The 11,906-nt window shown below is 37.8% G+C and overlaps 1 protein-coding gene across 1 annotated transcript in view; it reads left to right on the top strand.

The window, feature by feature from the left end:
- The first annotated feature begins 345 nt into the window (after window positions 1-345).
- The window catches only part of LOC120410360, a 32,206-nt gene continuing 20,645 nt past the window's right edge, over window positions 346-11,906 (top strand). Inside the window, exons 1-4 of the mRNA XM_039555660.1 lie at window positions 346-413; window positions 510-728; window positions 4,539-4,819; window positions 6,036-6,144. Coding sequence (XP_039411594.1) covers window positions 346-413; window positions 510-728; window positions 4,539-4,819; window positions 6,036-6,144 — 677 coding nt within the window. The remainder of the gene's footprint in view (window positions 414-509; window positions 729-4,538; window positions 4,820-6,035; window positions 6,145-11,906) is intronic.

The following is an 11,906-nucleotide window of genomic DNA, read 5'->3' as shown; positions in this document are numbered from 1 at the left end:
ATAAGTGGCTTAAGGACTGGTGATATCTGGGCAATTTTGGTTTTTTTTGTTCATAGGGCAATTTTTACGGCACCAGACCTGCTAAGGTCAGATGGGCTTCATATATTTAGCAAGGGCAAAAGGATTCTAGTCCATGAGTTCAGGGCTGATTTAAAGGGCTTAAACTAGGTTTGAATGGGGAAGGGGATGAAACCAGGCTTTCCAGAGAGAAGCCTGAGGGTGGTAGGCCAGAGTTAGGGTTGAAATCAGCAGCCCAGCTGAAGTGCATGTGCAGGGGTAACAAAACAAGAGGAGCTGGAAGCCATTGTGCAGAAGGAAAGCTGTGACATTGTCGCCAACACAGAAATGTGGTGGGATGACTTGCATGACTGGAGCACTGCAATGGATGGCTACGACCTCATCAGAACAGACAGGTGAGGGAGAAGAGATGAAGGGGTGGCTCTTTATGTTAGGGAGTCTCTTGTCACTACAGAACTTGCTGATGATAAGGTTGAATGCCTATGGGGAAGGACAAACAAGGCCAGCATCCTGGTGGGAGTCTGTTATAGACCACCCAGCCAGGATGAAGAGGTGGATGAATTATTCTATAAGAAGCTGGAGGATGTTTCAAGATCGCCAACCCTTGGTCTTGTAGGAGACTTTAACCTGCCAGATATCTGCTGGGAGCTCAGCACAGTGGAGAAGAGGCAGTCTAAGAGTGTATGGAGTACAGCTTCTTGTCACAGCTGGTGAGTGAGCTGACCAGGGCTGGGGCTCTACTAGATCTGCTGTTTACAAATAGAGAAGGACTGGTGGGAGATATGGTAGTTGGAGGCTGGAGCACAGTGACCATGAAATAATAGAGTTCTCAATATCTCGTGAAACAAGCACGAGCATCAACAAAATTTCTGCTGTAGACCTCCAGAAGGAGGACTTTGGCCTCTTCTGGATGCTGTGTGTCCAGAGAAGGGCAACAAAGGTGGTGAAGGGTCTGGAACACAAGTATTACGAGTAGTGGTTGAGAGAGCTGGGATTGTTTAGCCTGGAGAAAAGGAGGTTCAGGGGTGACCTTATCACTCTCTACAACCACCTGAAAGGAGGCTGTAGCCAGGTGGGGGTCGGTGTCCAGAGGCAGGAAAAGAGGACATAGTCTTAAGCTGCACCAGGAAAAGTTTAGAAAAGTTTAGGTTGGACATTAGGAAGAATTTATACACAGAAAGGGAGATTGGGCATTGGAAGGGTCTACCTAGGGGGGTGGTGGAGTCCCTGGAGATGTTTAAGAGGAGACTGGACGTGGCACTCAGTGCCATGATCTAGTTGACATGGTGGTGTTAGGTCATAAGTTGGATTTGATGATCTCAAAGGTCTTTTCCAATCTAGTTCAATCTGTGATTCTGTAAACCAAATTACTCTGACACTGCTCATGATATATACAAGAACCTTAAACCTTATTCTGAAAAAAGAATAGAAAGTGGTTCACAGTCAGTGTCAGGCCTTCTCAAATATAGGTGATTAAAGTCTGAACTCCATTGGCAAGGTTTTCTCAAAACGAGTACAGTAGGCTTCATCTTGCATAGTTTTCAACTTCCACAGCATAGATAGCTCTGAATGAGCCAGGTTCACCTCACTTTATAGACAGTGCAGAGAGAGAATTACAACTCATCCAACCCTGCTATAAAACCATGAAATGATTAAGTGAACTGTTAAAAAAAATCACTTCTTCCTCCCCAGTTCCTTACAGAATTAATGGTCAGGTGTAGACATTTACATTAGACATATGCATGCTGTTTAATGAATCCTCCTGTGACATTTCTGAGATATCTCAAAGCAGTGTCAGTTTTCTCTGTGTTCTAGACAGCGTCAGGAGTAGCCACAGTCCATCACTGCTTTGGTGAAGGGCTACTGAGCCTCACTGGCCAGCAGAGGTGGAGGCACATTACTTGATTTTCCTGAAGACATTGTTATAAAGCTTACCCAGCTGACCCTGGTAGACCCAGAATAGAGTAAAATCTTTGAGACAGAGCAGTATTTCTTTAAATATTTCGTAAATCTGCTACTGATTATTACCAGAGCTCGTGTTTAAGGAGACTCCAAGCTCCAACTGGTTTAGAGGTGATTAGGCCTTGTCTTTTGCATATTTTCAATAATCATTGTCATTCTGATCTCAGCATGAGTCTCATATTAAGTTTGCTTAAGGAGTAAAAAATATTAACACCTCCAATGTTTGCACTAACCCCCCTCCATCTTCAAGTGACTTGACAGCAGTACATCTCTCAAGTTTAGTCCCTGGCCTGGGAACAACACTATGATATGGATGACAAATTTTCTTACCTGTATAAAAAGAATTACTTTTCATCAATAAATCCTTTGGGTTCAATAGAAGGATAAATTTTGTTGATACTCTTTATAACTGTATAGGATTCAGAAGTGGAAGCTGGTCTCTGGAATTGCTCTGGCTTCACCTCCAAAGAGTTTATACTATTATATTTGTTAGCTTTCTTTCCAGGTCTTTATTTTTTCTGTGCTGTATAGCACTATATTTAAGGATGCTGAAAGAAAATCTCACAGGTTAGGACAAATAAAACCATTCTTTGGAAGGTACAAGGATGGCAAGGATTCTTCAAACTTGCCTGAAGAATGGACAGTTGGGACAAGCTCATCAACAAAACTCTCGGCAGCATGGTCATATGTAGAGCTGATGGGAAGAGAGCAAAGGAAACTGCTGCCATAAGAAAGAATAGGCTGAACACAGCAGCAGCATGAAAATTTGCTTGCTGATAATGATGTAGATAATGTGTTACAATAAAGAAGAATGAAGAACACAGAAGAACAAAAAGCTGACTGACAAATAGTATACAGTCTCTTTATCAGGGACCAGTAAGGTGAAAGCAGAGATCCTTGAATGGAGCTTTCAAGAACATTTTAGAAAAAGCTTTCCAAGGCATTATTTTTGCCAGAAAGGCAAATATGACAGCTTCATTTGTTACCCTAAATGCTAAGATGCCTCTAAATGCAAAATGTCTTTTTTTCTACTGAGAAGTGAAACATCTGACTTGTGAGATACATGTGAGATACATGTCTTCATTTTACAAATTACTTTTAGAAATTAATTAATTTTAAAAAGTTATGGGAATTGTACATAAATTAATACTGTTTATTTATTTTAATTTACTAGTTAACCTTTGATTTTTATACAAACTATGTTAAATGCAACTATGGTTAAATTATGGTGGTGATGATGATGATGTTAAATATTCCTGTACTGTAACAGCTACTGAGAAGAAATTAACTGTACTCTAGCTGAAACCAGGGCACCTATTTTGACAGATGTGATCATTGATCAGGTTTCATAGTTGCATTAACTGTTCCTCTGCCTTACTACCCTTACAAATAGATATTTCGTAAAATTTTCTAAAATATATCTCCCTTTCTGCAAATCAGGTGATTACATAACTAAAATACAATAATTATTCACCTTTTTTCACAGTAATATAATATTCTACTGTATATATTGTATATATAATTTTAAACTGGAGTAAACTTCTTGTTTTACATTTCAGAATTAAGAAGTTTGAATGAATAGAGGTTAATATTGAGAAGTCATTGAAAAGTAAAGTCAAAGCACAACACAGAAGAGGTTTTTTCTTTTTTTTTCTTTTTTTTAAAGTGAAAGTGACCGCATTTGTAGGATTATCACACAGACACAGGACTGCATGGTGTTAAGTGAAAAAGAGGCATGCAATTTTTTCAGTAAAAAGCAAGTTTTACTAGTTGATGCCAGAAGCTCATCTTCTGCATCGTACTACCAGTTCAGCTGCAAAATGCTTGACTGCAAACCCATCCAAGATAATTCACAATTCAATGTGGAAGGAAAAGAATCCTTCAATACTATATACAAATAGTAATAATAATAAAAAAAAACCAGAAAAGTTATTGACTTGTAACAAACACAATGGTGTGGTAAAATACAGGAGAACAGGGGAAACAAGCAAATTTTTAGCCCATGTTGATGAACCAGGTATGGTTAGAACACTGCTAAACAATGTTGATTCAATTTTTTTTTAGAGACCTGTTAGAACAGTTCATTGACAGATCAGACCACTGATCGAGTTTCATTTTCTAAACTATGTCTTGCTTATTAAAAATTAGGCAGATTACTGAGAAATATTAGTGGTCCATCTATTTTTACAATATTTTAATAGGTACCAGGAAATACCTAGTACATTTCCTTACATTCTTCTCTAAGCAAATCCAATTCACTTTTAAATCTTTTTCTGGGTTATGTTTTTAAAACCTTGTTTTTCTGTTGATCTTTCAACTTGTTCCAAATTGTTGGTATCTTTCTTAGTGTGCTATCTTTCTTAGTGTGGTATCTAAGGTGGAGAGTTTTCCATCTTAGGCCTGCCGTGCATGGAGCAATGCAAAATAATTGCCTTCCATAAGATAACAATGACACATAATTACGGGGTTTTTTACTTAGCAAAGCGGCCATTGAATTTGTGGTAGCCTGTTAACCCCCTGATTCTGCGATGCCATGTTCCCCCTGTTCCCTGCCCTAGCCTTGGCCACTCCCTTGGTTTCTCCCTATTGGCTCCTGTACCCCAGCCCCGCCCAGGGACCGCCCCTGGGCCCCTCACAAAACCACCCCGCAAACAGACCACAAGGTCTCTCTCTCTGCCTCCGAGGGCAGTGGGGCAAGATGTGAATAACGCCATCTTACCACCCTCATGGGAGACCCTTCTCTACCTCCTTCATCACCGCTGCGTTGTAACGCTGCTGGAGCCAGATCGAGGGGCTGTCCGAAATGGACTCCGGGATGTGACTGGTCGCATGGCCCTAGGTAAACCCCGCCGTGCTCACAGGGAGCAGCAGCCTGCTAGGCAGAGTCTAGCAGTTACAACAGGTTTTTTTACTTAGCAAAGTGGCCATTGAATTTTTTTGACTAATCTATGGTTTACCTGCTGCCTGGTAGAATATTCTCTGCCTTCCTTGTTTTTCTGTCTTTGTAAAAGCATTCCTAAGTTTGTGTCCCTTACTCTTATTTCTTTCAGTCCTTTGTTTTTCTGTGTTATATCTCTATATGGGTATAAATTTTCTGTGGGATTTGGTCTTAGAGACAAGGAAAGGTTGCATACCAATCTTAGATTTTGTAGCAGTAATGGCATATAATTTTCCCTCTTTTCTCTGTAGTGAAATAGTTTGTTCATTTGACTTAATAGTGACATTTTTCAAAACTAAAGCTTTTTCTGAACTTTTTCTTTCCCTGCCTGGGGTCTATTGTAGCAATTCTCTATGCTGAAATTTGCATTCCTTTGAACATTTTTATTGTTCCACTGCTCGCACTTGTTCCCCACCTTAAAATCACAAACTATTGCTTTGTGATCAGTTTTATCCATTATGGTTTTCTAAATTGTGAGTTAATGCCTTCTTATTCAAAATGTACTGTAAAAGAGTTGCTCTTAATTGTTGCTTCCAAGTTTTTCAAACCTATTTTTTTCAAATACATACTTCCGTATATATTTCTTAAAAAAATATGGTGGTAAAGTTGTCCATTACTATGTTTTGTTTCACCTGGCAATTCATAAAAAGCTCATTTCAGCTACAACTTTTCATTATTTTTTTATTAATTATCTATATCAAGCTTGTTTTATTTTGGTTTTTCTTTTCAACCACATGCTTTCAGCAGATATTTCTCTCAATTCTTCTTAAACATCAAAAAGACTTAGAGGGTAAAGGTTGTTCAACAAATGCTGAAACAAGAAAAAGTAGATGATGCACTAATCTGTATAACCCTCTTCATTTTTTTTTTTAAGTAAAACTTTATTCCAGGCATTCCCAAACAATCCTGTACCTTTCCCAGAAGATCCAGAAGCTACCAAAGCAGAAGGCAGAGTTGGTTGTGCAAACTTCTTTCTCTTAGCTACATTTGTCAGTGAAGGGTATGTGCCATGTATATAAAACACTCCAAAGCAAGAAATGTTCTTTCATATTGAAAAGGGTGTAGAGGAAATCACTAGCTGAAAAAATCCACACATTCAAAGGTTGTTTCTTTTCAGTAATTGCCTGTTGCAGTTCAGGAAAAATGGTCTTTGTAGAGGGCAGGAGAGGATTCAGAAGATTCAGCTCCAGACCATCTTTCTGCATTAGGAGAACATCTCAGGGAAGGTAATAATTCCGAGATCAGGTCTGCTTTGTGAATGTGTTTGTTCTTGAGTTGTTTTGGATTTTTTGTTGTTGTTGTTTGTTTGTGGTTGGTGGTTTGGGTTGGGTTTTTTGGGAAATCATTTCCAGTCCTCTTGTGACACTTTTGGTCAAGTAGCACATCCCTATTCTCACTGTAGTATAACATCACCTCCAGTAAAATTTAAGGTTTGTGGCATTCATGCCACCTACTTCCTTGCTTTAATATTATTAATTCTAAAATAGACAGTCTTTTCTCTTCATAGAAACATCCACATTTTATCAGCCCAAAAGTTCATCTGGTCCAATATCTTTGCTGTAACAGTGGCAAATATCATGTGCTTGAATAAAACGTTTAAATAAAAGGAATCTACTAAATATGCTTCCTGTGCCAGTTTGGACAAATTTGGAAATATATCCTCTGAGAGAAGGCAGGTTACAACCACCCCTCCCCCCACCAGGTTCGGGAAAAATAAATTTTCCTCGAAGGAAAGTGAAAGCGATAAAAACTATTTATTTAACAAACACACAGGAAGAGGATAATAATGCTAAATAATACAACCTCTCTGCTGAGAGAAGCCTGGGAAAATGTCAGAGTCCTTCTGTAGGTAGTCTCTCCCCGCCTCCTCGGAGCCGGGATGGGGTGGGCCCTCCTCCAGGGCCTCCACCTCGGTAGAAAAAGTCCTGATGTGTTCTGACGTTGAAACACTCCAGCAGGCAAAAAGGGAAAAACTGAAGTCCCAGGAAAACAAAAGTTCAACTCTGTCTCCCTCCAGAGAAAAAGGGCCGAAAGCTGGCTGAAGAGTAAGCAGGGTGCTTCCCTCTGCTCTCGCTCCACAGAAGAATGCAGAGGAGTCTGTGTGTCCTTGAAACACTGCTTTGAAAGTTCTCTGGGTTATTTTCCTCTCCCTCTCTCAGGCTCAGTTTAAAGGCATAGAACAGCGATATGGGATACAACATTATAAAGTCACCTCAAGACACTTCCTTTAAATGCCTTACTGACTTCCAGCAACCAACAGTTTATGGATTCCTGCTGACTATCCCTAATTGCATTAGACACTATATCATTCCTGCCAGTCTGTGAATTCCAATGCAATCATGTGAAATAGTGTCAAAATGGGAAGATCATTCACTGAGGTGCTTTACTGCATATAGCATGATATCACTTAGGAATTAGGTTTAACCATGTAAATGGCTCTTTTCTTGGTTACTGTATAATGCAACAATACAAACATAGGCAAGAATACCTCAGCTACTTCATAACAAGAAAATAGTAATCAATGGAAATGGCAAATCAAAAGAGGATTAAAGATTGAAAGCGTCTTTTTTAGTTTTAGCTGTATATATCTATATATATATAGATTAAATACCTTTATAATTGATGTATACTTTATGGTTTCAGCCAAAAATTACTGTAAAGCTAAGAAGTTATAGGGTGCATGTAACTAAATTTGAGAATCTTATGTGAAAGATTCTTTGAGGTTCTGAGCACAGTCTGTCCAAGTAAATATTTTAAAAATCGTGAAGCGCCCTAATACCATAGAGATGGGAGAATGCAATTACTTTGGTTCTGGTGTACTGTCTCCTGCCAAACTGATGTAGCTTTGCTGGTTTAGATTGTAAACTGCAAGGTCTTCTGGAAAAAGTTACAAAAAAGCCCCCAAGCAAATGATAAGAAAGAACAACAAATGCAACTGGAAAGAATGGAAACTGAGACTTAAACAGCTAGGCCAGATTAGCTGGTGCTGAGCATTCTTGACTCCCATTACAGACATCCAATTCCTAATGAGCTTACACCCTATTTTAAATACTTTGCTATGGAAGTGTTCATCACTAGATAATCTCATTCTTGTAATGACTGCCAATACAGCCATTATGGTAATGAGACAGCTAGAAATGAAAGGAGATAAAAGGAAAAAATGATAGCTAAAATCCAAAGCAGTTTTAATGCTTCTAGTTTTAGTTTAATTATGTTCTTCCAAAGAATTATGACAGAATTAGGAAGAAAGGAGAGTAAATATTGCAGATTAAAGAATAAAAACTTTTTTGTACTCATGTGAATTCTCATTTATGTTTTCATACTAAACTTAAGTAGGGCTTCCATCCTGAAGGATCTCCCTGAGAGACATATTTTGACTTCATAGTACTTTGGTAAACTAGATGCCACTATGATGGTTAATAGGGAAAATAAAATGCTATGGCTAGGAGAAACCTTAGGAGTTGAACTGTCAGAATAGCACAAGAAACAGAAAAAGATAGAGTGAAATAGAGTTCAAATTATTTGCTTCAAAGATAAGATTAAATGATGAAAGAGATTAAAATAGTGAAGTATGATTAAACATAGACAAAAGTGAAAAGATTAGTTTGGTTCTAAGATGTGTACCTGGCCTGTTTTTACAGTTAAATACTTCAGAGAAAATCTTCATGCATCCTTTGGACACTAAGACAAAGTCCATCCAGCCTTGAAACTAGGTTGGGAGAATCACTGCTGGTTTTTATTTTATGTCCCAAAGAAAAGATTATAGTGACTTGAGAATAATCTCATGTTAATTAGAGTTTCTTTGTTATCAGGAATGCTGTTATCCATCATAATTAGGATTATCAGCTTCTGCTTCACTTCCTGCAAGAGCCTGCATTACCTCAAGAAGAGTGAGGCAGAGGGAGTTTGAAGTGCACTTTGACCTCATTCTGACAACTAGTTCTACTGGGAAGTCTGACTTGGGAAAGTCTCTTCCTTTAAGAAAGATTTTGCCCTGAAGAGAGACCACTCCAGAACCTGATTCTTGTTTGTTAACTTCCCTTCCAGCAACTTTTCAAGACTCAAAATTGTATGTTGACTTCTAACATGATTTCTTTTTTTAATGACAGCTTTCCAGGTGGTGATGACTAGTCCTGAGTCATATTCCCATGTTGTTTTTCATTCCATGACTTTAACCATTTTCAACATCCTAGCCTGTCACATTCAGAAAAGTTGGAAAGCCTTAGAATAGTTCTCAAGAGTAATTCATTGTCATGATGACTGCACAGAGCCATAAAAGTAAAATGCTGGTAATAAATAAAACTTGCAAATTGATGAAAAGCATGAAAATTGATAAAATAAACATAGGCAAGTAGGAAGGCCTTAAAAAATGCACCATTAAATTATTCTAGGTGAACTTAAATGGAAAGTTATAGGCAGTTGCCGCATTACAGAGCTCCCCAGTGAATCAGTTTTGGTTTCTCTCTCATGTTACTGTCCTGAACAAGGTAAAGGTGCACCAGGATAGTGATAAATGTGGGGGGAAAAAAAAGAAAAAAAGAAAAATATCTTGAAAAAAACTTGGCAAAACACTAGAATACTGTATGTCAAAGACATCCAAACAAGGTAAAACTGAAACAAAGTGTTAGAAGACGTAGTCTATGTTATCACTGTGCATTTCATCAAAATCTGGTTGTTTTTCATAAACAGGTTTAGTTTAATGATATACAGAATATATGTCAATGGTATTACATAAATTGCACAGCGGAAAATGCATAATTCTAGTGAGTCTCACCAGTATGAGAATTAGGGTAGCTCGTAAGAGAAAAGGGGACAGTTTTCAGGAGTATAAATACTTGTTAGCAAGGAAATAATCTGATTTTTTCATCTGTGTGAGATGGCACAGGAAATAAAAACCTTAAATTGCAGCAAGAAACTGTTGTAGACTAGGAGGAGATAAGACAAAAAAACTGATCCAGAACTTTTTTTGCAATAAATACATTGAACTGCTCTTCTCAGGGGTAGTGCAGAGTCTCTACTCTTGGAAGTCTTCAAAAACTGGTTAGATAAAAGTCATTTAAATATTATGTAGTCATTGAGCATAACTGTAGCAAAACTGCAATTCATAGTTAATGCTGCAGACTTTCTGAGCCTTAGATTAGTTTTAGATATACTTTTATCTAGTGATCTCAGGTGGAAAAAACATGTAAAAATATGGATTGTTAATTGAATTATGTGTTTCAGTTAGCAGAATACAACTTCTGTAATAGGAAATGTAAAACTAATACCTGAAACAAGAAGAAAACCTCACCTGACAACAGCTGTTGAAACTTAGGAAAGTTCTAGCTTCTTATACTTACACTTTTTTATTCTCTCCAGTAGATAAAAATCAGAACTAAACAAGCCCTGAGAAGGATCTGAACAAATTTTAAACCAAATTTAAATTCCCACATTAATTGTGGTAAAGATGACAAGGAACACTGGGGGACAAAAATGTAAATTAGGCTGTGTAACAGGGGAAATAAATCAGATTTAATGACAGAATATTTCTGTTCAAGCAAGAGAAAAACCTAACAATGCTGGCAAACTAAAATGGCGAACAGACACGAAATAAGATTACTCTGGTTTGGGCACCAAGCAGAGAGAAGTAAAAGTCTATATTTTCATGCCAAAGAATTTAATTTAATCCAAGTCACAGAACAGTTTTTAACCTTTTTTGCAGAAACAAATTCTTCAGCATGGAAATGCCAGTGAATACTGAACAAATGTGTCTCCTGATGTTACACAGTCTTCAGCCCCCTCTTAGTCCACCCCCACAATCCTTCATTTGGGAGAAATTCGAGGCAACCCCTCCTACTGTCCTTTCTCTTCCAATCATCGAGAAACAGATTCCCAGATAGATATTAAGCAGTCTCAAGATACTGAGTTAATTTAGTTTGTTTATTGTTGTGGGTTGGTTTTTTTCTACACTGAGAATGCATTTGTTTTCAGTAAAGAAATTCCCTTCCCTCACCACCTCCAGTTTTCTTTAAGTGAGGCCGTTTGTTTTCAGTAATGCTGAATTTTCTTCCCTCCTGCAAACATGTTCAGTTTTTGCAGCTAGAGTACAAACAGCAAATGCTCAACAGAATCGCTCACCTCTACTTTTTCTTTCCTTCCCCCATACCCTCAGCTCAGCTCCTTCAACAAGCCCAGCAGCAGAATGAATATGTTATACATTAAAAACAGTCAGAGAAGGTAATATTCATCTGTATGCTGGCTGCATTGACAGGAATTGCAGATTCAGAAAAATGATGTTTATTTTCCTCAGCTTGAAATTTTCTGAATTTCTCAACAGATGATAACACTTTGAAAAGTTGCATAGATTAATTAATTTTTTTTCTCATGCCTTCCAGCAATTATTTTCCTCCAAAAGGAAATATTTTCTATGTCTTCTATACATACACTGTCATGTATGCTTTATATTTTTTATTTAACCAAATTTGACATAGCTAACCAGTTCTGAAGAAGAAAAACCCTCCTTCTAGCAACAGATAATGAACAGTGCACCTGCTGTCTAATCAAGGTGCCAGAAACCAAGACCTCATGACAGAAATATGTAACCTTTGTTTTGTGTTTGAGTGTTATATTCCTGTGGTGCTCAATAACCTTTGTCTTACAAAAAGACTGCATCTGTGCTCTTTATGCAAAAGCTTTTCTTTGTATTTTTAAAATTGGCAGCAGTGGGAGTTTTGCTTTTGCAGGATCTGGTTTAAGGAATACAATAACGAGGCTCTCAGAATGGAGCAAGATAGGAGAAACAAATATGAATATATGCAGAAATTCAAAAGCCATCTGCATTGTCCATATTCTTCTTCTATAGAAGTGCAATGAGAGTTTTATTGCTCCCGTTAGTGGAACTAATGTAATTCATCTTGCAGTGCTGCTTCTGACTATTTGATGTCTGAAAACATCCATCCATAGCTGAGGGAATATTGAGCAGAAAAAAAAAATGAAGATGAGATGTTGG

Source organism: Corvus cornix, chromosome 1 (assembly GCF_000738735.6).
Source record: "Corvus cornix cornix isolate S_Up_H32 chromosome 1, ASM73873v5, whole genome shotgun sequence".
NCBI lineage: Eukaryota > Metazoa > Chordata > Aves > Passeriformes > Corvidae > Corvus > Corvus cornix.
This window is presented reverse-complemented; position numbering and strand designations above follow the sequence as displayed.